The 25,700-nt window shown below is 44.3% G+C and overlaps 1 protein-coding gene across 1 annotated transcript in view; it reads right to left on the bottom strand.

The window, feature by feature from the left end:
- The window catches only part of TULP3 (TUB like protein 3), a 38,246-nt gene extending 22,283 nt beyond the window's left edge, over window positions 1-15,963 (bottom strand). Inside the window, exons 1-3 of the mRNA XM_054998667.1 lie at window positions 15,859-15,963; window positions 5,606-5,657; window positions 3,255-3,417 (exon numbers count right to left, since the gene is read on the bottom strand). Of these exons, the coding sequence (XP_054854642.1) occupies window positions 3,255-3,417; window positions 5,606-5,657; window positions 15,859-15,902 (259 nt within the window). The 5' untranslated portion in view covers window positions 15,903-15,963. The remainder of the gene's footprint in view (window positions 1-3,254; window positions 3,418-5,605; window positions 5,658-15,858) is intronic.
- Window positions 15,964-25,700: the final 9,737 nt, after the last annotated feature.

The raw sequence follows: 25,700 nt of genomic DNA, 5'->3' as shown, positions 1-25,700 counted from the left end.
AGGGAAAAGGGAGCTTATACCCTGGAAATCTGGTTGATCTCTAAGGTGCTACTGGCCTCAAATTTTGGTGTGCAGAGATCTTCCAAATATCTTCCAATAGTCTACAGGGAGTTACGGAAGTATCTTTCCATTCTCAAAAATTATTCCAGAGAAAAATAGGAAATCTGTATTTGCTCTGAAGTTTTATTGAACCAACTACCACTGGAAATGCTTCTACGGCTTCAGTATTTGCACTTTCCTAAAGCAAATTTGCTATTAAACATGATTTTATTACTCTTGGAAATCTGAAATACACCACAGAAAATTAGAGGAGCAGCGAAGCTGTTTCTGGATCCACTGGTGTGTCGGCAGAAGCTGTAGATCTTCCCCATTTCCTTCTCTTCAGCAGTCTCTCCCAGTCCCAAGAAGGCTGACCGCTGGGGTTGTGGGACATGGGTTGCATAGATCAGGGAGAAGGGAGCAATTCTCTCCTTTCTCCTCTTCACCATAGCCCAACGGTCAACATGGCTATTATTCCGTATGGGTCCCGTCATCTTGGGAATCACCTTCCTTTGGGTCAGAAATTATGTCCGAGGGAGGGGCAAGTGGGGAAGATGTGCAATGCTTGTTCCCTGCTGTGATGCATTGGATAGCACATTTACCTACATGAAACATTACTTCTTATAAGCAATGGGTACCCTAAGATGAAAGCTATGCAAACTTTTCCCTACTGTCAAAATGACATTTTATATCCTCAAGAGCATGACCATTTGTACAAAAAAAGGCAAAACACTAGTGGTTCAAGGAGAATCAAAAGAATTAGCTCCAGTCCATCTGTTCAGGGCCTTGTGCAGGTAGGTGCCGCTCTGAGAATGGGCAAGATCAAGAACTGCCCGTACTCGTGCTTGCTCTATTGCGGCCCTCGCCTTGTGGAATGGTTTGTCTGAGGAGGTCAGGAGGACTTCCTGCCACTCTGCAATCTACATCAAATGGAGTTGTTCCGGAGAGCTTTTCTTTGAAGGCAATAGGGCTATACAATAACAGAACAGGGTAGGGAGACACTTCATATAAAGGGAAAGGGACTTGGTATTAGTTTGCTGCGTGTATTATCCCATTGTTGCATCACTGCTTTCTGGTGATGTAATACATTCTTTTTCGCTATATCCAAACCCTGGGGCATACCTAATATTCTATGATCATTCAGATTTCAATAATCCTAGTCCTGGCAGATTGTTCATTAAATGTTATAAAGGGATTAGAACTGTACTAGAATGGAACAGCTCAGGAAGACACTTTTATAAGGGAATAGGATTGTCGTCTACTGTGATGTTTACTGTAGGCATCAGCTTGATTTTCCTGCCTTGCCTTCTACTTCACTCCCTATATATTCTTTTTACGCATTACGCTTTTTTCCACTCTCTGTATTGTTTGTGGTATTCCTTGCCTTAGGCAGTTTGTTGTTCATATTTTTTTCTAATTCTGTAATCCTAGGCCTATTGCAGTGTTGATTGCTGTTTGCATTAGTTTTATATTCTGTAATATCCCTGGAGTCTCCATGAGAACAGCAAGCTATAAATAAAGAAAACAAACACATATTTCTTTTGGACATCTTGGAGAAGACAGACCAGACACGTCAGCGACGCCCCTGTGAGCTGGACGGCCTGTCTCATACACACATGGGCAGATGCAACCTAACCACACTTCATGAACAACTCACCATGTATAGCCCAGATTAACCAATTAATCATGAATTATGGATCAATTAATAATTAATCAATTAGTACCTGGTTCCTGGTCCACAGAGTGCCTTCTGTGTGCTGTCATCTTTCTGACAAACCAAATCACCTTCATGTATGTCATAATTCCCTTTAAAAGCAGATATGGCAGCTCCGTGGAAGTCCACCAACAAAAAAATGGAAATATGACCCACATGCCAGAGTCTTGACCATGCAGTGCATCTTTCCAACTCTTGGTGATCTAGAAGATCCAAAAAGATGTACGCCTACCTTATCTTGTCTCTCCAGAGACATTTGAGGAACCATAGTAGTAGAGCAGTAAGAAACACGTACAACTGTGACTGGGGAGGCCTGGGTTCAAATCCAGTCTCCGTGGAAAGGCAGAATATAAATAACATAAATTAAAAAAAATTTAAATCCCCATTCTGCCACAAAGCTTGCTACTCTCATAACAGGAATCGAGGGCAGCCAGATCAGCCCATCCCCAGTGACTGGTCTGATGCTGCAAAAACTCAACCGTGCTTCCAGAGCTTAAACTGGGGAACTCATGTACACTAAGTACATGAGTGCTAAGCCCTCCTGTGCATTTCTCCTGCCCTGGAGGATTCCATATGCCGCATGTGTGCTTGGCTGGGCCTGTCTTCTACTCCTGCTTCTTCTTTGTTGCTCGTGAGCATTGCCTTATTCCCATCTTTACCCTCGATGAAGATTCAGCCCCCTTCACTTCTGTTTTCACCCAGGTGCTTTTCATCATTGAGCTACTAATATGAGAGTGAAGCCTTTGAAGCATGTTCAGCTGTGCATTCTCTCGCTGCTGTCTGTGTGCACGTGTATTTTGCCTTACAAAAGCCTGTTCTTTGCGGCATTCTTCCCTCTCCCCACCAAAGTGCTTGGGAAGGAAGAGGCTGTAGCTCTTCTGTTTGGGTTTCCCTTGCCAAGTAAACTGCAGAAGCTTATAGATCATATGGTTGTGATATGGCCATACTTCATTCACCTGTGTGTCTGCCCGTGTTTTGGTAAGAGGGGAATCAAGACCCCGCTTACAGAGCTCCCAAGGGTGTGAGAGTTACACCAAGGTCTTTCCTACAGTGGGCGCTTTGTTACCTTTGTTCCTTCCTTTAGCACGTTGGGTGGGAGCAGGGAGGCCTGCTGGGATGAGCACGTGGTGGTTGGCTGCTCCTGTGTATAGCTGACATGGGAGGATCATCAGCATGCTGCCCTAATGATTGGCGTCTTGGCAGTTTCTATGCTCTCCAGTGCAACTGCTGTGCTCTCAGTTCTTTGGACCAGGGTATGGGTTTTTACTTCTGGCATTTCTTTTCTCTGCCGAGGACCCAAGATGCCAACTCACTATGCCAGCAGCACCACACTGGCACCACCGCAGTGCCCAGATTTTAAGACTGAGCTGTTTGTTTCTTTCTACACATTGATTACTACACTTATTTGTTAGGTTACCAGCTTCCCCTTTATAAGTTAATGATCATTTGGAGAAGGTGCTAAAGACAGAGAAATGTTTAAGCAACAAAAGATTGTACCTACCATGCAGAACAACATTGTTGAAGGCAGGGGCAGGGGGACTCACTAAGGGGGTCTGTTCCTCAGACCCTCGAGGCTTTGACCTGCGCAGCTTTGCTTCTGGGTTTGGCTGTACCATCAAGGGTTCGAGGCGCTTCTTCCTCTGCTTCTTTTCTAGAAGGGCTCTCTGCCACAGGAAAAAAATGGTTTACTTACTCCCAGGAAGGGACTGATGCCTGGCTTTCCAATCCATCCTAGCTATTTCTGTAAGACTACCACTTACCCTGATAATCAAGATGAAGCAGCGGGCCTCATGATTGTGCAACGATGCAGATTAATCCACAGCAAAGTAAATTTTATTTAAATCCTGTTAGTTAAGCGATCAGAAAGACCCTATACCAGCAAGATTTTAGAATACCACTTTGGTTGTTCTGGAAAATAGGAGAGACAGTCTTACAGATACAAGAGTCCAAGGCCATGAAGTGCCTTCACTTATTAAGCTCTCCATGGCCTGGGCCACATTCTGCTGCGCTCCAACATGAAAACTCGGCTTATATGAGCAACACCTTCTGAAGATTCCGCCTTCCATATTGATAACATCAGCAAGTGCCCATCCATGAGCATTCTATGTGGTAGCTCCCAACTTGTGGAACAGCCTGCCTAAGGAGGCCAGAAAGGTTCCCACAGTACTATTGTTCTGCAAAATGTGTAAAAGAGAATTTGGTGGGGAGGGGAAGCATTCTTATAATGGAAAGGACATCTTTATATGGGAAAGGGTCTGTAGTCCACTGCAATAATTATTGTTGTTATCATCTATTACTGTAGCTAGCATAAAAAGTTCAACCACTTACACACCTAACTGATCAAAGCTGATTTTATTCCAATCATATTTTTCTCTGTTTATAAAATGTGAACAAATATCTAAACAATAGTTATTGGCATTGCCAATTTTCCTGGAGAGGTCTTTAACTGAAAAGAGGGAAATTGTTCACCTTGCATGTCATATTTATGGCGTTTTATTCCTGTGTAAGAAATCATTTGGGGGGGGATGTTGCCAGACGTTGTTTTACACACCACCCCAAAATCAGTATCAACTTATACCAATATTTCTTACATAAAACTTGTACAGACCTAAAGATTATAGTTTAACAACTGTTTTATTCTTTCCATCTTTCCATTACTCTTTTTATCTACCCTCCCCAAGAAGTGCAAAACAAACTTAATTAAAATGTCAGCTGTCACAGTCTCAGCCTTAAATCTGGCGAGCCCCAGATCACTCACACAGAGTTTCTTTAATGTTCTCTGCCAGGCGAGTCGATTCTTAAGAGAAGAGCTGCCACTAGAGGATGATTCTGTTACTCACCTTCCATTACGGGAACAAGCGTTCAAAGTATCACGCTTGAGGCAAATGTACTTGAACAATACGATCAGTAAAACAATAAAACAGAATATAGCACAGAACAGTTTACAGCTGACTGACCAAGGAATCCGGAGAGGGGATTCACCCAGTGCCAAGAAAAGGAAAACCTCCTGAAGAAAAGGGTTAAGGAAATCACAATGCACAATTGCTTTTGTATGAAAAACTAGCACCAGAGGAGGAGACCTTAAAGAAGAGACATGACCTCTGACAATACTATGAGAAACTTCAATAGGATAAGCATTCAAAGGCAGGTGACAGGGGTCTGTGCCCCGCTGCTCAATGCTACTCCCGCTCAAATCAAGAAGTCAATCAATCAATCAATCAATCAATCTTTATTACGGTCATAGACCACACATTAATAGCATACAACCTACAGTCAGGGCAAATCAAGAAGTCATCAAGGCCACAGATGGAAGCAAAGGTACACTGAATCACTTAAGTCACCTGACGACAGCATCAGTCATAATTCAGAACTAAATCATAGTAGAACAAGCTGCTTAAAACTATTGTACAGCAGATGCCTGAGGTATGACCAGGGCTTTTTTTCAGCTGGAATGTGGTGGAAAGGAGTTCCGGAACCTCTTGAAAATGGTCACATGGCTGGTGGCCCCGCCCCGCTGATCTCCAGACAGAGGGGAGTTTAGATTGCCCTCCGCGCCGCTCGGAGAATCAATTACAGGCCCAGCAGGCTGTGCCAACTCTGGCTAATATAACATCAACCGGCACAGGTCAAACCACAGATATAGCATTCAGTGCAGGTGCCTGCTGGGCAAGCCACGGTTCTCTATAAGGCAAGGCAGGAAGATAACACAGTAAATCTGAACTGCAGCCTAGTGTTAGCCTCTATCAGAACCTCTCAAGTTTCAAAAAGTGGTTAAAACTCTGAAAAACCCTGACTGATGAGATTTATTTACTCCCCACTTTAAAACATGCTAGAATCTATTCCATAGATTACCTGGTTCTCCAATTTCAGCTGCCGCAGTTTCAAAGTTTCATCTCCAAAGCCACTGAGAAAGAAGAAAAATGCACGTATGAGCATTTCTAGTAAAACTAACTCATATAATACAAAAATGTGCATTTAACAAATTGATCAGCTGTTTCCATATAAATGTTTTGCTCAACTTTGGCTTCCTTACTGCAGTGCTCTTTTGGTAGCAATCACATAGAACCACAGAGCTGGAAGGGAACCCAAGTATTATCCAGTTCAGTCCTCTGTGAAATGCAGGAAATCCATTGCTCCCTCCAGCAACTGACCCCTGCTCGATACCCAGAGGATAACAAAAAAAAAAAAACCCTCTGGGATCCCTGGCCAACTTGGCCTGGAGAAAAATTCCTTCCTGACCCCAAAGTGGTGATTGGCATTACCCCAGGCACGTGAGAAAGGGCCACAAAAGCTGAGCACTGGCTCATTCCTCTCTGCCTCTGTCTCACAATCTGCCTAAATTCATATTGAGCCACAAAATCAGCACGGCTTACAGATGGCCATCTAACCTCTGCTGAAAAACCTCCAAAGGAGAGCCCACCATCTCCTGAGGAAGCCCACTCCTCTAAGCAACTGCTCCGTCAAGAAGTTCTTCCTTAACAATTAGCCAGTAACACTTTTGGTTTAAAGTGAACCTGCTAGTTCTGGCCTGACCTTGAGCTACAGAAATCAACTCAGCTCCATCCTTTATGTGACATATCACCCCTCAGCCATCTCCTATCCAGGCTAAACATACCTAACTCCTTCTACCTTTCCTCATTCAGATTCCTCACCATTTTTGCAGCCCTCCTTTGGACACCTTCCAGCTTGTCATCATCCTTCTTAAACTGCAACGCCCAAAACTGAACAGAGTTCTCCAAGTGAGGTCTAAGGAGAGCCTGCTTGATCTGGACACCAGGCTTCTGTTGTTGCAGCCCCAAAACAGCATTTGCATTTTTAGCTGTCATATTACACTGCTAATTCATGTTCAGAGTATGGTCTGCTACGACCCCTAAATCGTTTTCACATGTACTGTTGTTAAGACAGGTCTCACCCGTCCTATTATTATGCATTTGATTTTTTCTACCTAAAGGCATAACTCTGCATTAATCACTGCTGAAATTCATTTTGTTAGTTTAGCCTAGTTTTCCAGGCTGTCAAGATCATCCTGAATCTTGATTCTATATTCTACTGCAAAAGCTCCCTCTCCCAATTTAGTATCAACTGCAAATTTAATGAGCATCTCCTCTAGTCCTTCGTCCAAGTTATTTATAAAGCTACTGCACTACACAGGACCCAGAACAGATCTCTGAGGCTCTCCACTTGTTGTCACACTTCTCCAAGAGAACGAGGAACTATTTACAAGCACTCTCTGGGTACAATCTGTCAACGAATCACAAATCCATTAAAACAGTAGCAGCGTCCAAACCACATTTTAGCCACTTGGCAACGAAAATATCAAGCAAGATCTTATCAAAAGCCTTACGAATATCAAAATAAACTATGTCCACATGTTCTCATCATTCATCCTTTTCCACACTTTGCTATGATCTTTTTTTCCCAAACCTGGTTTGATACAATCTTTTTGGAAAGATTACAGACAAAGTACCATTATAGTCATGCAGATACATTTTTCAAGTCCTACTTACATCAGCAACATTTTCCTTCAGACCCTGCAATGACGTTTACCCCTCACCAGGGGAGGGCTTTTAAAAAAAAAACAGCAGCAGCAGGCTACAGTATTACAACAATCTATTGCAACTACATGCTAGTTCCCAGTTTTCATTTTTTTTAAAAAAGCAAGTCTCTGGACCTTTTGATTGTGGAGTTAAAAGAAGAAATGTGCTCCACAACCAAAAGGGCTAGAGACTTACCTTTTTAAAATGAAAGCTGGAAAGGGCTGGAGCAAGGAAAATGGAAGCCACTGAGGGCTGAGGCAAGAAAACTATGGCAAAAAGTTCGTTGTGGGCGCTCATTTGCCTGTGTGAATGCCTCTACATTCACAGCAACAGCTAGAGCTACACGGAGAATCTCCATGTGGAAGGAACCCAGGACCCAGTTTCAAAAACAACTTCCAATTGCGAACATACACAGCAACACTTAAAGTATGGGAGGTTCAGATGTTATCTTCATGCCTCACCAGCTGTTTAAATAACTCTGTAGACATCAAGTATATCTTAAAACTACAAAGGGTACTTCATTCAACATACAGATTTTACTAGAACATGATATGGCAATGACCGCTAGTTGAGATAGCTTCAAAAAATAATAGACAAATGTATGGCAATAGATGCAGAGGAGTTAGCCGTGTTAGTCTGTGGTAGCAAAATCAAAAAGAGCCCAGTAGCACCTTTAAGACTAACCAATTTTATTGTAGCATAAGCTTTCGAGAATCAAGTTCTCTTCATCAGATGCCGGATACAGAGACTGGTCAAATACAGAAGAGGAGGAGAGAGAAGAGGCAATTAGGGGGAGGAAGGGGGAGGGAGCAATCAAAACATTCCTTTGCTAGTATATGTAAACATCTCCTTTTAGTGTGTAAAATCAAAAAGAGTCCAGTAGCACCTTTAAGACTAACCAATTTTATTGTAGCATAAGCTTTCGAGAATCAAGTTCTCTTCGTCAGATGCCTGATCAAAACTGGGCAGATACAGAAGAGGAGGGGGGAAGAGAGAGAGAGAGGAAAGAAGGGGCCATATATCACAAGGGGACAGAATGCAATTAGCGTGGAGGCAATCAAAACATTCCTTTGCTTGGAAATGTAAACATCTCCTTTTGGTGTGCAGTCAGTTTGCCGTATTAGTTTGTAGCAGTGAAAGTATCCAATTCCTATGTAGTATAAGCCTCCGATAACCACAGCTCTCCCTGCCAGCTGCATCTGACAAAGAGAACTGTGGTCCCCGAAAGCCCACACCAGGCGTCACTGGGCTCCCCCAGATCACGCCTCTGTAAAGAGAATCTGTTACCTGTGATAATGTGATAACCATTCATAGTCTCTATTCAGTCCCAGCTTGACAGCGTCAAATTTGCATATGAATTCCAATTCAGCAGCCTCCCGTTGGATTTTGTTTTTGAAAGGTTTCTGTTGAACCACAGCGACCTTTAAGTCTTTGGTGGAATGTCCTGGTAGATTGAAGTGTTCTCCCACTGGTTTTTGGACGTTTCCATTTCTAATGTCAGATTTGTGTCCATTTATTCTTTTGCGTAGAGGTTGGCTGGTTTGTCCAATGTACAGAGCAGAAGGACATTGCTGGCACATGAGGGCATATATCAGATTGGAGGATGAGCAGCTGTAAGAGCCAGAGACAGTGTAGTTGATGCCATTGGGTCCTGTAATTGTATTCCCTGGGTAGATATAGGGGCAGAGCTGGCATCTGGGTCTGTTGCAGGGCCTGGTCCCTGTGCTGGTGACTCTGCTGGCCGATTCATGGTTGTGAGTGAGAAGTCGTTTAAGATTGGGGGGCTGTCTGTAGGCAAGGAAAGGTCTTCCACCCAGAACACGCAGCTACTTACGGGACACCACTGACTTCCTCAGGAAAATACAGTCCATTGACAACCTACCAGATGACACCATCCTAGCAACCATGGATGTGGAGGCCTTGTACACCAATATCCCACATGCAGATGGATTGCAAGCCATATGGAATATTATCCCGGACAAAACCACAGCAAACCTCGCCACTGAACTTTGTCACTTCGTACTCACTCACAATTACTTCGAATTTGGTGACAACTTATATCTACAGGTTAATGGCACAGCCATGGGCACACGCATGGCACCACAATATGCTAACATATTCATGGCGGACTTAGAGCAACGCTTCCTCAGCTCCCATCCACTGGAACCACTACTATACTTAAGATTCCTGGATGACATCTTCATCATTTGGACCCATGGGAAGGAAGCCCTTGAGAGATTTCATCAGGACTTCAATAACTTTCACCCTACTATCAACCTAAGCCTGGTCCACTCTACACAACAGGTACACTTCCTGGACACCACTGTACAACTACATAATGGACGAATAAATACCACCTTATACCGGAAACCAACAGACCGATACTCATATGTACATGCCTCCAGCTTCCACCCTAAACATACCACTCGGTCTATTGTCTACAGCCAAGCCTTACGTTACAACCGTATCTGCTCCAATGCTCTCGACCGAGACTCACACTTAAGAGATTTACAACAAGCATTTTTGAGACTACAGTACCCACCAAATGAAGTGAAGAAACAAATCAACAGGGCCAGACTAGTATCTAGAAACAGTCTGCTCCAGGACAAACCTAAAGGAACTAAGTGACGCCTGGTGTGGGCTTTCGGGGACCACAGTTCTCTTTGTCAGATGCAGCTGGCAGGGAGAGCTGTGGTTATCGGAGGCTTATACTACATAGGAATTGGATACTTTCACTGCTACAAACTAATACGGCAAACTGACTGCACACCAAAAGGAGATGTTTACATTTCCAAGCAAAGGAATGTTTTGATTGCCTTCACGCTAATTGCATTCTGTCTCCTTGTGATATATGGCCCCTTCTTTCCTCTCTCTCTCTCTCTTCCCCCCTCCTCTTCTGTATCTGCCCAGTTTTGATCAGGCATCTGACGAAGAGAACTTGATTCTCGAAAGCTTATGCTAAAATAAAATTGGTTAGTCTTAAAGGTGCTACTGGACTCTTTTTGATTTTGCTACTACAGACTAACACGGCTAACTCCTCTGGATCTTTTAGTGTGTGTATCAGTTGGCTTCAAAGGAGTTGCCCTATTAGCAGCCAAACAGCTAGACCATCCAATTCCAATGCAGTATGGGCCTTCAATAACCACAGCTCTCCCTGCCAGATGCATCTGACAAAGAATGTATGACAAATTTGTTAATCACACTACAATCGTAATAAAGTCTCTGGCCCCCATGCAAATCCTGAAAGCAGCAAAATCAGACCATCTGCACAGAAGGCAGGGGTTTCTACCTACTCAGGGTATGAGGAGCATATGCCAACCCAGCAGCCTTGACCAGCTCCCTCCTTGAAAAGAAGACAGTCATTTGAGTTATTTTATTTTCATTTCTTGCTTTCACTGAGAAGCCTCCATTGTTTTAACAGGGAATTCTCTACTGAGAGTCAAGGCTAGTATTAGCTGCTTGCTATTATTTATTTATCATTTCATATTTATATCCCGCCATCCCCGCAAGCGGGCTCAGGGAGGGATATAAGAAGCTGCTGAAAAACTGGGATACGCTTCCTGAGTCAAAACTGTATATAGGAAGTGATGATCTGCACAGTCAGGGGTAGAAAGCATGGAATGCCAAGGGCAAGTGGATAAAGGAGAGGAGAGAGAATTCTGGTTCCTCATTCTTTGTCTATATGCTCGTATAAATAAATATGAGTCTTTGACATAGTGCGTTATGGAACTTGCTGATAGTATAAGGGCCCATTCTCAATTATCATGCAAATAATGCAAATAATGATGTCCCTTGCCCATCTTGAGTTTTCATACAACACTGTATCAGAGGCTGGAGATCTTGGTGATACGGTATGGGGTTGCTTCATAACCCCAAATGATGGCCAAGATCTCACGGTCCCAGGAAATCCTGGCTAGCATTCAGATCTCCCCCCCCCCCTGTGCTACACAAGTATAGAACCATGTCCGCATTTTCTTAATTTTATGGGTTTTTTTCTGGGGGTTCTGCCAGGATTGCAGCAACGTTTACCCTATCCTTGAATGTGTGGATTTTTTTTTAAATCTGGACAGGTAGTGATTTCATGGGTATTATATATGTGTTCACAGTACACACAGAAATTATCATTTTTGTCAACAATATACACAGGAATTATTAGAAGGCTGCTGGCTTCCAATAATTTATTGTTACGCACTGTGTTCAGGTAGGAGATTACCACCCCCCTTTCCTGTGTTATGCTCATGTGCAACAGGGAGCAGTGTCTGGTGATACCATCCTCCACCTCCCTCCTGCCGCCAAAGTAGCAGGCACCGTCCCCAGGACCTGGAGCACCACCTCTGTCAGTACCTCAGCTGCGGATGCCTCCAGAGAGCCCCATACCACTTTACCCATCGGGACAGAAGCTGCCAACACCCATGCACAACCCTGGGCAACAGATCCCAGCTACTGAGCTGACTAATCTTTCTCCTGCAGTAGCCCAGGCAGCTCAGCTTCAGCCAGGCCTACAGGAGATTGTTGGCATGGTGAGCAGAACAAACATAGGCCCCAGGTCGCCAAGGGAGCCACAGGAGAAGCTTCAGAAGCAGCAGGGGTGAGCCAGGCAGAGCAGAGCAAAATCCGCCCCCTGCCCTGGGCTGATGGAATGGGTGGGGCCAGGAGACTGCAGAGTCCGCCCAGCCCTTCCATCAGATAAGCAGGGAGAAGGGCCACTCAGGGAGGATGGGTGAGGATTGGGAAGAAACAACAGAGGTGGGAAAAGGAGAATCCTTTAAAAGCAGGTTCTTGGGAGAGCTGAAGAGGAATCATAGGGAGAGGCAGTTGGCGCATGCTGTCATTTCCAGGGCAGGAGAGGGAACAAGGTGGTGCAACCCGCTTCCCTGAACTGAGGTCTGAGGACGCCTGCCAGGTTGGCTGGCAGGATGGCAGATGGTCAGTTGGGGCACCAGTGTGAGAGGAGCCTCACAAGCAGACCCTGTATTATGACTTCCCTGTACCAAGCTCTACAGGGGCCCTGACCAGTACGAGGGACCACTTGGGAGATATCATCTTCTGGTAGTCAATTTCCGTCCTACTAGTATACGCACTTCAGACTGAACTTAGCTGTTAACTGATAGGTAATTGATTTTACAACTGAGAAGGATGCCAGCTGCAAGAATAGAGAACTCTCTTGTCAATCTTCAGTATCAATTCTGAAACACATACAAGCGACAGTAGAATTCTGGAATTCTGAAAATAGGCTTGCTTACTCTGTGGCTGTTCCGCAGAAAAACAAACCCTTTCCCAACATTTTCAACTAAGCTCTTTTGATCCAGGTAATACTTCATGCATATGATGAAGTAGAGTAAGTCATAAAAGCCCATAACACCACAAATGTATTACATTATTAAGGTGCTATAAGATTCTTTCCTTCTTTAGTTGCAACGATCTCAAGACCACAGCACTGAATTTTAAATTTGTATTCAGTATTATTTTCTTTATAAACATAAATGAATTATAGTAGTGTGGAATGCAGAAATGTTACCTCCTCTCCCTAAATCTAGTGTTGCTTGATCACACAAAAGAAAACAGCCAGGAGCCCTAGGCCAGGCATTTACAGTTGGCAGAGATTCCTAAAAACATATGCTCATTTTCAGGTCTTGTTCCTTATCAAAGCACAAACCTAAATTGATTCACAGGAGGCATCCATGGCTTGCTTTTGCAGTTTGGGGTAGTTCAGATACTTTAAAGGGGGACTGGGTGCCACACAGCCTGCTGTTCCAGGAGAAGGGAAAATGCTACCTTTACAGTACTATATGGTCACCTGCCCCAAATCACAACTGGAGAACAATGAGGACCAAATATTCAAATTCTATTCACTGCATCTTGACTTTCCCATATGTTATTGGCACTTACTTACCTTCTCCCGTCTATCTGTTTCTCTCACAATACACTGTCAATACATGTCTATACATGTCCCCTGTGAAAAGAGATGTGAAGACTCATGGGAGAAAAAATGGGGGGAGGGGGGGTTTACACAGACTTTTTAAAAAATTCTCCAACAGAAGAATTGGGAAATTTAAGAGACCATGGGGAAAACTGATTATTAAATATTTTATAATTTAGAATGAGTGAAATAATTCTTAAGACAAGGGGTTTTTGCACTGAAAATTTATAAAATGAAAAAGCTTGAGCACTTGTTTAATTTTTCCAATTAAAACCCAGAAAATTTGGGGAGCACTGGGGAAAAAACCTATTAAATATTTTCTGCATGGAGAGAAAAAGAAGGTCTTACAAAGTATTTCTTTACTCTTTCCAAATCTACAGCATGAAGAAGTCTGAGGATTTCCTCATTTTTTTCCCAATGGAAAAATTAGGAATTTGGGGGAGCACTGCAAAAAAACAACAACCCCATATACTGTAAACATATACAACATTTCCATCTTGGTTTGTTTGTTTAAATGTAATAACTTTGGCAGCAATTAACATACTACTAATATGTTTTATGATAATACAGTATTAAATAATTCAATGTTTTCAAAGTTATAAAGATCAGCTAATTATCAAAACAAAGTATCACTAACTGTGACAGTATGAGAGAATTTTTGCACAAATAATACTCTTTATTTTGTTCACTACAAATTTGTTTCTCGCTTCAATTTTTATTTGTTCTGCAAAAATTAAAGATATATGTGCTATGACAGCACAGTGTGTAGCGGTCTGCAACTCTTTCTCACGTACTGGGCCTACTTGCAATTTTTCTTACAGAAAAAGAAGATATTTATCATTTTAAATTCTATATATATGTTAATTAGTATTGTATTATATACTGAGTAAGTTATAAATAATGCATTTTATGTTGGCCACTTAGAAAAAAACTTTTGATAGGAAAGTAAGTATTGCATAAATCTCAATTTCCCCCCACCCCACAAGAGGGTAAAAAACTGAGTTTTTCTATGCCTTTCCAGAAATTTTACATTACTGCTTGCAACAAAGTATATTTCATATTCAGGAAAGTTTGCATTAAAGAGACAGTACATGCAGTTGCTATCAATCTTTAAAGAGTAGAGGCAGTATTGTCTGGGGAGAGGGGCTGCATGTAGCTATTAACCACTTCCCTACCCATCTGTTTAGTGCCTAACCAATCATGACGTTTTTCCACATGTACACTCAGAAGCACAGATAAGCATTCACTGCTATAGCTGAATGGGTGAGAGGTGCCAAAAATAAGGCGGACAACTTTGGGTTGTGTAATTCCAAGTGGGTACAGCTTGGGGAGGGCAGAGTTTGGGAAGGAAAGGATCTCAGTGGGGTATAATGCCACAAAGTCCACCTCCAAAGCAGCCATTTTCTCCAGGGAAGCTGATCTCTGTGGTCTGGAGGATCAGCTGTAATTCCACATCTCCAGCCACCAAATGGGGGTTGGCAACCCTAGCTTTAAAAAGTCTGCCTGGCTAGGGACACCTGTACTCTCCTCCCACTTGGTGGTAATGCAACCCTCTGCTCTAGTTCCCACCAGTTCATCTATTGACTTACCTGGTTACTTCCTCCACCCCACGAGATGTGTTCATTGGGGTCAAGAAATTGCAGCTGCCACTGTGGGAGACGTTTTACTGAACTGAATTGAGTGTACTTATGATTTTATTGTAGTTTTAACTTCTGTTGTATCCGCCCTGAGCCCACTCGTGGGGAGGGCGGAATATAAATCGCATCAATCAATCACTCCAAATTACACTAAGGAACATACAGAACAATGGCTGATTCTGCACGCGTTGGATAACGCACTTTCAATGCACTTTAGCAATCCTTTGGAAGTGGATTTTTTGTTTCACACAGGAAAAATTCAGCTCCAAATGATCTCTAAAGAGGATTGGAAGTGCATTATAAAACGTGTGTGGAATCAGCCAATGACTAGAGAATGCCCACCGTTCAATGAACGTGCTTGCCCAATGAAAGAGTTCTACAGGTCTCTGGACTCTATCGAACCAGTATGTTTTGCCACTCTGCTTTTTCTCGTAAGAATGAGTGACAAACGGGGAAAAGAGAGCAAAATGTTAGGTAAGGGAATCTGTACTCTGGGGATACGACCCATCAAGAATCGCCCCCCACCCACCCCTGTACTTGCAATCTCCTGCGCTGGATTCTGCTCCTGGGTGGCAATTACGGGGAGGGAAGGGGCTTTTCCAGAGAGAGCAATTCGGATTACAAAGGATCCGTGGCCCTCATGTTGCAATGCAACAGGAGACAGAAAGCAAATCTGGTACGTCATTGCAATGTTTGCAAACTGGCCTTCGCGCGCCCCCCGCTCCGAGGGATGTCGGATTACGCTTGAACAAACGTGCATATTGCCAGCCAGCCGCCCCAAAGGCAAGAGCTAAAAAGACCCTCGAACTGAGTCACCGAAAAGGCAACCCGACTACGGAGAAAAGACTGCACGCAAACCAAACGCAAGGCATAACCCCACCCCGCGGCGGCAGCGCCTCTGGTCATGTGCAGAGAGCGCCTCAATGAGGCATGCCCGCTGAACGCGGAGCAAGGGGCATGCAGCCACCACGGGCGGGCCGACCGATCTCCCCCCAGTCCCCGCGGCCTTACCTGGTCCCCACCCCGGGATAAGCCAGCCCGCTCGCGTTCGCCATTCTGGCGTTGCTGTGGCAACCGTGGAAGGTGGCTCGCCGCCGCCCAGCCAGCCTAGCAACCGTCCTCCAGCTTCCTTCCTTGACAACCAGGCCTAGCCCTGAAGCCTTCCGCCATTGGGCGAGGCCAACATCCCGGCTTCCCATTGGCTAGTCTGAAGAGACGGGCGAGGCGGGAGAAAGCGCCGCTGGGCCTTAAGCAAGTGGGCGGGCTTGGCGCTCTGCTTTGCAAGTGTGTGACTGGGCGCATGCGTTGTAGGCGTCCGTGGATGCGATGTGCTCTAATCTGTTTTGCTGCTGGTTTGTCGAGAGTCTCTTGGGCTGGAAGGAGTTCAGGGGACACAGGGACGTGAGAGAGAGAGGACCTCTCCCTGTTGCGCCTTACGTCTTTTTTGAGCCGGTGGCAAAAGTAAAAAATGGCGCCCCCACGTATATGATCAATGTTTTTAATATAGATATATAATAACTCTTTTAAACAACAGAATAAATGGGGTTGATGCCCTTTGCAGAAAGTCACTGGAGCAAGGCTGCCACGGGTAGGCACACTCCAGAATGCAAGCTGAACTCATCCCAGAGAAAGCCCACCCTGACAAAACTGAAGGACAGGAATACAATCCCCCCACAACCAAAGTGAAGGAAGGGGACAACATCTAATCAGAGAATCACATCTATTCCTACCAAACCAAACGGGAAAAGACACGGCTGGAACTGAGGCCAACAGAACCAGTGTCATTCACAGCAGCCAGGCGCTGGGTTCAGCCAGTGGGGAAACACCACAGAACAGAACCAAGCAGTATCCATCCAGAAGCACAAGGCATTCCCTTGCTTCAGTCAGCTTCTGTTGGGTTTCGTTGCAGCTGTCTGCCTTGCTTCAGTTTGGTTTGGGAGGAAAGGATGTAATTCTTTTATGTGGTGTTGGTCTCCTTCCTTCACTTTGGTTGGGGGCGGGGATTCCATTCCTGTACTTCAGTTAGGTTCTGTTGGGCTTTCTCTGATATGAGCTCTGCTTGCATTTGGGAATCTTCCCTGGCCATGTCAACCTTGTCCCAATGTGTTTCTGCAATAGGAGTCAGCTTTGACGGTTTACCCTTAGTTTTAGGAGAGCCCACCCTTTACTTTGCTCATTCACACGTGCAGATCCTTGTCCCTCCAAGAGAGGAACAGGCCTATGCAAAGCAGCTTCTGGAAGTTTGCTCACCTGTGGACTCACTGTATGCCCTTGGACATATCAACATATCTCAATATGCTGAGAGGAAGTAGAGACCTACCCTGCAGGGTTATTGTGCAAATAAGAACTATTTCAAAAATAAATCAGCCAGAACGCTCCAGCTGGACTCTCTATACCTGGCATTATTCCTCCTCCAAAAAGCTGCTTTGTGATAGGATGTATGTAGGATGGCTGCCCTACAACCCTGGCATTCCTTTCCACTGGAAGTCTGCCAAAACCCATGAGTTTTCTAGCTGGGCTGATTGCCAATGATAAGGCAGAATAGCAATCAGACTGAGAAACGTTTTAATCACAATTCAGACGTGGGGGGGAGGCTTGAGGTCTAGAAACTTTCATAGACTTGTTTTCAAGGCTGTTTCCAAAACATTTTTCCTGGCTGGCAATGTGCCAATTAAGAGAGTACCATTATTCTGATTTCCTCCACCCCACCTTTGACCCACTGAACATGTATTGCCTCCTCTGAACCTTTGGGATAGCAAAAGATGGAGATTTACACAAAAGTCCAAAAAAGAGACTCTTTAAAGAGAGGCTTGCAAATCCTATCTTTTGAGATTGCCAAAGAAACAATCAGGAACCCCTTTCCCAAATGGGGGCTTTGAAGATGCAACTAAGCTGGAGTCTACAAGGAGCTTAGCAATACGACAAAGAAAGCACTCTGCACATGCACACAGGCATTCATGATGTTCCAAAGTCAGTATTGAATAAAGGTTCTGAAAAACAGCCCTGGAGGTTAAAAAAAGTGCAAAGCCAGTTAAAGTGCCCCATAGCAGAAAATGGAGCTGCTCCCAACCTAGGCAGTGGGCTCTTATTTTTCTCCAATACTTAAAAGAGAGGTGCCAGGAAACATCTGCCAAGCCCCATCCTTGAATTTCCCAATTCCAGTTATAACCAGGCTGGTTGTGATTACTGTAGGGCTAAATGCACTTTATGGGAAAACTAAGGTGGGTCTTTGTTGCTTTGAAGGGAAATTTCTTCAGAAGAGGAAGCTAAGAAGAAGCAGAGGGGGGAGAACCTGTGGAAAAGCTTAACTCTTTCCTTGCCTGCCATTCCTCCACTTCAGACAGCCTCTCCACCAAACCCAGCTAGAGCCAAGCTACAAGTGGCGCCTGACACAGGTTGGACACTTGTCAGCTTCCCTCAAGTTTTGATGGGAAATGTAGGCATCCTGGTCTTGCAGCTGTAATGGAGAGCCAAGCTGTAAAACCAGGATGCCTACATTTCCCATCAAAACTTGAGGTAAGCTCACAACTGTCCAACCTGTGTAAGGCGTCACTTGTAGCGTGAACAGAGCCTCCCAAAAGCAGAGCTGCTCTCCTCCAGAGAGTGAGGAGCGAGCACCGCTGCTGGCCTCTTTCCCTCCCTCCCTGAGAGCTTGACAACTTCTGCCAAGGCAGCTGGCCTGTGAGAGAAGCCTGGCCCAGTACTTACACTGCCCACCCTGCTCCCACAGCATGTGCTCTGCATGCATGCGCGCGCAGCAGCAGCAGCCACATCACTGCCGCTTGCTCTCGGCACACAGTTGGCTCTGCATGCGTGTGCACCTGTAGAAGCCTCTGTGCCGCTGCCCTCTCTTTGGTGCCACCCGGGTCAAGTGACCACCCTGCCTCTCCCCAAGATACAGCTCAGAGCCTTACAGGTGGTGGTGACAGCATCAGAAACTTCGGAAGGGGGAAAGAAACGAAAGCTGTATGTCTCCTGAAACAAGCCAGAGAAAAGACTGACACTCCAAGACTTGTTATTCATTCATTTTTTATTTATGGTATTTATAATCTGCTTTTCTCATTGAGACTCAAGATGGATTGCAGTGTGGGTCAGTACAGTTCAAAGACATTTCCATACACATGTAATAGGGTATAGACATGCAAGTTTGCAAAGATTTCAAACCAGCAGGAATCCAATACAGAGCTGAGTGAAAGAGAAATAAAAGCCATTTTCGATGTACATTCTTTGCTCGCTACACAGAATCACTGGGGCCATGATTCACTGAGGAGTCCATCCTAATGTGCCAGAGTTGGGACGTGGATCAACTGACCAGTCAGACAGTTTGTTTCTAAGAATGCTTTTATGTAGACAGAGAGCCACCTCCCTAGGTCTTTTAAATGTGCTACCCAAAGGAAACCCTTTCCTTGGATTCCCCACAAGCTGCAAAAGCGTCTTGGGCCTTTCTGTTAGTTTAAGAATGCACTAGAACATGTTTAACACTTCCTATGACTGCACTGCAAAAGCCGAATTATTTCAGGGAAGCTTTTTTCACTGTTACTGTTGCTTTCAGTGATGAATCCCAGATAAACTATGGAGGACAGTTTGAAATCCATTAATTCCAGAATAAAAGCAGGCAGCATCTGGTTTTCTAGCACAAGAGTCAAGCTGTGTGTGTATGTGCATGCATGCACACACACCCTTTTCCCTGCCCATCCCCAAATACCACATTTGAATGTTAATTTTTATAATGACAACAAAACTTTGTGCTTATATACCACTCTTCTGAACAGATTAGTGCCACACTCTGAGCAGTTAACAAAGTCAGTGTTATTATTATCCCCACAATATACTTGGGGAGCAGTGGCTGAGAGGTCTAGCTTACCCAAGGCCACCCACAGAGTTCATGGCAGTAGTGGGAGTCGAACCAGCAAACTGCTGGCTCAGAGCCCAGCCACTTAACCACTATGCCACAGCAGGGTTTTTTGTATTTTCAAGTTGCACTGTGTGTATTTATTCCGTTTCATTTCATACAAGCTATGTTGTGAGAGCCAGTGTGCTGTAGTGGTTGGTTGGACTACAATCTGGGAGACTCGAATTCAAATCCACCATGGAACTAACATGGTAGAAGAGAGTCCATGAAAGCTCTGGGAAGGGCAGGATAAAAATGTATTAAATAATAATAAAGAATTGTATGCAAGATATCCCTGGGGACTTAATTCAGCAGGAGGGGAAAATGTGGGCAGATGGCTGCCGGCTTGCAAGATCTAAGTGTACCTTTGCAGGTACTTAAGGCAGAGAGAGAAAGAAGGGATATTTTTGAGTAAATGGATGAATGAATAAAAACCAAGGAAATCAGTGCTACTTCTTGAGCACAGGTACTTTACTATCATTCCACCTTCTTTACTGAGATCCAAGGCAGATCACACTGTGGAAGGGAAAATAAAATATAATCAACAGCTAGGACATTGACTGAGCAAAGTACAATAATGAAATCAGTTAGGACATTCAGTGAAAGAGATACAATAGGGTATTGTAGCAGAAAAAATAAAAAAAAAACAAGCATAAAGCCAAGGACAGAAATCTTTCTGAAACAAAGCATAACTAATTTACATGGCATGTTTAGCAATGGTGAAACTCCCTAGTAGGTGCATATCTACATTAGCAGACAGTACCTAATTAGAGTAACATATAGTCTCTGCCCCTATCAATTCATCTTTCTGAGCTACTTCTTATGACTCAGCCCTATCATCTGGGTAGAAAGCCTTGCTGAATAATTCAGTTTTGCAGGAGAGTGGGAGCTTTCCTAACCTCCTCAGGCAAGCTATTCCCTAAGAGAAAACCACAGAGAAAAGCACATGTGCAGACAGCTATTGATTTTGCCCAAATTAAGAGTGGTATCTGCAGAAGGCCCTGTCCAGATGAGTGAAGCTGCCATGACGGAACATAGGGGGAAAGGTGGTTGCACAGATATGAGGGGCCAAGGCTATGAAGTGCTGGATCAAATATAACCCATGGACTCTTAACTGAGAGAAAGTGGGGGAAGAAGATTGCCTCTTGCATCATCAACTCTAGGGATGTTATGAAAGTTTGTCAAGCAGTCAGGGCTTTTTTTCAGCAGGAACACGGTGGAACGGAGCTCTGGCAGCTCTTAAAAATGGTCACATGGCTGGTGGCCCCGCCCCCTGATCTCCAGACAGAGGGGAGTTTGGGCAATCTAAACTCCCCTCTGTCTGGAGATCAGGGGGTGGGGCCACCAGCCATGTGGCCATTTTCACGGAGGGCAATTTAAACTTTTAAAAACTCCCCCCTTGTTCCAGCTGACCCAAAGTGACATCATTGTGCGGTCTTGAGTTCCACCACTGAGTTCCACCACCTCTTTTCCCAGAAAAAAAGCCCTGGTTGTTGTTATTGTTTTTGCTGTATCTTAGCTGAATAAAGCTGCTTCCTTTTGTTCAAGAATATTGCTCATTGGAATCTGTTTGAACCATGGGCAATACAGCCCAGTAACGGATAGGTAGTGACTGCAGAATGGGAGTATTATTTGTTATTGTTGCTTATTTATAGTTCACCTTTCTCACTGAGATCCAGAGTGGATCACATACTGCAATATAATCACAGAGCAAAAATACAGTATGATCCACAGTCGGGGCATTCAAGGAAAACAGATGCAATAGAGAATGATACCCCAAATTTGGAAACTAGCATAAAGCTGAACACACCGTTCTGAATTAAAGCGTAAGTAATTAACATGACAACTTTAGCAATGTTGAACTACCCAGTAAGAGTGCATCTACATCAGCAGACAGCACCCAATAGCCTATAGTTTTTGTCCCTTACCAAGATATCTCTTTGAGCTATAACAACACCCACCCAATAACCTTTCGAACAGTCTTCCAGGCAGCCAGATCAGTCCTTCCAGGCAGTCCACTAAGCAGCTGGGCCCTTCTTCAGGAAAGCCACCCCCTTATCTAGTCACCCTTCACCAGGTGCTTTCAATTTAGAGAGCTGTATGGCGGTTAACTCTCTGCTGCCCTGAGGCTGCTATTTACATGGAGAAGGGCTGTGTGGCTCACCACCTATCTCCTTGTTATTACAATTGTCTTCCGGCATTTCCCACTACATGGGCTCAATTCAAAGTATTGACTATCACATACAAAACTCTTCATGGCCTTGGTCCAGCATATCTACAGGACCACCTCTCTCCCTCTGTTCCACCACGGCAGCTTCACTGACCTGAACAGGGCCTTCTGCAGGTGCCACCCTACAACTGGGCAAAATCAACAGCTGTCCATACACCTGCATTCTCCGTGGTGGGTCTCATCTTATGAAATGGCCTGCCCAAAGAGGTCAAGAAAGCTCCTTCTCTCCTGGCTTTTTGCAAATGATGCAAAGCTGAATTGTTCAAGAGAGCTTTTTACTCAGATAGCAGGGCTGTACTGTAACAAAGTAGTCTCAGAGAGATGCATCAGTCGGGATAGGGACCACAGACTTCACTACTATGTGCTATCTGTTGCTTGGGATATAAGCCTACTGGGTAGGTCTGTGTTGTTTAATGTATCAGTCTTAGAACTGTTTACATTCTTTACCAGCATTTCATCAACGCTTTATTGCATTTCTGCTGTTTGTAAATCTTTGCAAATTTGCATTTATAGACTCCATTTCCTTGCTTATTGAAATGTCCTTAAAATTGACAGTGCTAACTCACATTGTAATCCACCTTAAGTCTCAATGAGAAAAGTGGACTATAAATAACCTAAATAAATAAACAAACAAACAACATTTTAGAGTTTAATTCACGGTTTCATGGCATCTAATTGATGAAAACTAGTTACATTTTTGCTAAATTAATACTTAGGACAGCAGGGAGCGCTGTTGTTCTTCATGGCAAACCAGTTTTTCTGAATGGCAAACTGCTCACCAACCTCCTCCTGCAAAGTGCAGTTGGCAAGACTGCCTGTAATACACACAATTCAAGAAAGGAAACGACAAGGTCCAATAGGCCTGACAGGGAAGTGTGTGCCTCCCAGATTTCTCTGCAATGTGCATGGTAAACATAATAATATTGCAAAAACTTTCTAAATATAGTGCAGTGATTGCCAATCTTTTTTAAATACTTGGCTGATAAGCTGCCCAGTATTTTTTGACCAATCATCTGTCTGATCTTTGTAAGCCAAACTTTTAGGTATTGCAAACAACACTGAAGGGCAGATGATACTTATTGTGGAGAGTTGGGTCATATTCCGGAAACAACTTTATGCCGGTCTTGGATAGCTTCAACGCGCTCCCATTAAATCTAACCTCTAAAGGCATCCCTACTTACAGTTCAAAGCCAGTGAGCGCACATGGTTCAAGGGAAGTGGGTGCATCTTTATTTAGCTAGAATCCAGGGCTCATTTTGAGGGGGAACGCACAGGTACGCAGTTCTGGTAGTTCCCTATAGAGGTCACATGTCAGGTGGCCCTGCCCACCTGACTCTCGGACATTTTGTGCCCCTTTCGGCCTGGATTGGGGCCGAAATGGCCTGGATCAGGCCTCTGATGGGTGGTGGATCACTCTTGCACTCAGCAGTTGCCTGATCCTGACCATTTTGGGCCCCTTTTGGCCATTTTCTGCCCCTCCCCCCACTTTGGGCCCAATTTTGGCCCTGAATGGCCAGGATTGGGTCCAAACCAGCCAGGATAAGTGATGTCAGGGGGTGTAGCATATGCAAATCAGTTATGCTAATAACACACTTCCGGTGATGTCAAGGGGCCTGGCATATGCTAATGAGTTATACTAATGAGTTCCTCCAGCTCTTTTTCTACAAAACGACCCCTGGCTAGATCTATTCATAGACGAGCCGTGAAATCATGACGGCTTTCCATCCTTGCTTGAGAGTGAAGAAGTTACAAATAAAGAGAGGTAAAGGGGGAATAAACTCACACCTTCAGTAAAGACCTGCAGTAAAGGGCTCAAATGTCCCGCTCGCCTAGGCAGTAGGGTTGAACTACAATTCCTGTGAGAACCTGTTCTTAAAGAAGCAGTACACATTTCTGCTTACACTAACACTAATACTTTCTAAGCTGTAGCTGCAGCACAGGTTACTTGCAAACAGCAGTGTGGCCCCCCAAAGAGAGCATGCAATCTCTGCCCTGTCAGAGAAAATGGTCTTTCAGCCATCAGTTGCCCTGTGACTGCAGAGGAAAGGCAAAGGGCTCTCTGGTGCCCATCCCCAGACCAAGAACTGCTGGGCAGTCCCATCCCATCAGTTCCAGCAAGACCAGGGAGGCCCACCAGGGTGTGAATGTCTATTAACAGCTCATCATTTTGCTCTGACACTCAAACTGACCCTTGAGTGCTTTGCCTTGTCTTTTCATTTGCAAGCTTGCACAATTGTCATTTTTGTGCAGCACTTGCCATCAGCACAGTGTGCTGAATTTCAGTTGATATGAATCATTGATACAAACCATCTGAAAAATAACAAAAATATCTCAGTATTTCAGATGCTTAAGGTGCATTAGCTGGGCCAATGAAATGTGCCATATATATAAGGACATTTGCTACTGTATCACAGGCAAATCAGCATGGTATAATTGTTAAGAGTGTCAAATCTAGGAGACCTAATTTCAAATCTCCACTTTGCCATGGACGCCTGCTGGGTGACCTTGGGCAGTTACCCACTCTCAGCCTAACCTACCTCGCAGAGTTGTTGTGCTGGTAAAAGGGAATAGAGGAGAACAACATAAGCCACTCTGGGAAGAAAGGCAGGATATTTATTTATTTATTGTCCGTCTTTCTCACTGAGACTCAAGGAGGATTACATAGTGTGAGATAAGTACAATCAGTATCAAGGACATGTCCATACAGTATCAAGTTTACAGTATTCCATATAGACATCATACACTGTATGGTGTCAAGGACATTTCCATAAACAATGCCATAGGGTAAATAAATACAAGTTTACAAAGACTTAGCATGAGCAAAATTGAAAAGAGTCCAGTAGCACCTTTAAGACTAACCAACTTTACTGTAGCATAAGCTTTCGAGAATCAGTTCTCTTAGTCAGATAACTGTGATTCTCGAAAGCTTATACTACAGTAAAATTGGTTAGTCTTAAAGGTGCTACTGAACTCTTCGATTTTGCTACAGACTAACACGGCTAACTCCTCTGGATCTATTAGCATGGGCAAGAATCCAATAAAGAGTTGAAGAAATGCAGAAACAATCAATTCTAGGACTGATTTTAGGCAATATGAAGCACAGGTAGCTCATAGGAGCACATATTTAAAGCAATGCATAATATGTAAGGCGACATTGTGGTGAAATAAAAAGTAAAAAAAATACCCTTTGCTATAGCGTGACTTATATTAGACTCACTGTCTAAACAGACCATTGAAATTAATGGGCTTGGAAGAGTGTAATTCTCTTTAGGACTGCACTGTCCATCTCACAGGCTTTTCATCACTTAAAGGAACTCATTCGCCAAAAAACCCCACAACCCTGCTCCAGTGAGCTCTCGTCCCATCGACTTCTCAGGAGCCCCTACATTCTTTGAATTCTTGGCCCCAAAGTGAGACCAAGTTCCTGCAAGATGCAGAAGGGCTCGTTTCATTCATCAGCTCTGTAAAAACAAAAACAGCTGCTGGGAAGCCACCAGCGCTGCAGCGCAATCACAGGTCAAGCGGAGGCCAGCGGCGCCCCCTCCCGCCTCATAGCCACGCCTCCTCTTTCCCGCCGGCGGCTGCAGATTGGCCCGGCTCGAACTAGGCATGGAACGTTCCCCTCCTATGCCCGACCCCCATTGGCCCCGGCGCACCCACGTGACAGCCAACGAGCCTGCCGGGCGCCAAATTCAAATATCTGAAAGTAGAAAGCAGAAAGGTGAAGTCGCT

The sequence above is a fragment of the Eublepharis macularius genome, chromosome 15 (assembly GCF_028583425.1).
Source record: "Eublepharis macularius isolate TG4126 chromosome 15, MPM_Emac_v1.0, whole genome shotgun sequence".
Classification (NCBI taxonomy): Eukaryota; Metazoa; Chordata; class Lepidosauria; order Squamata; family Eublepharidae; genus Eublepharis; species Eublepharis macularius.
Note: the sequence above shows the minus strand (reverse complement) of the source record. Positions and strands in the feature narration are given on the sequence as shown.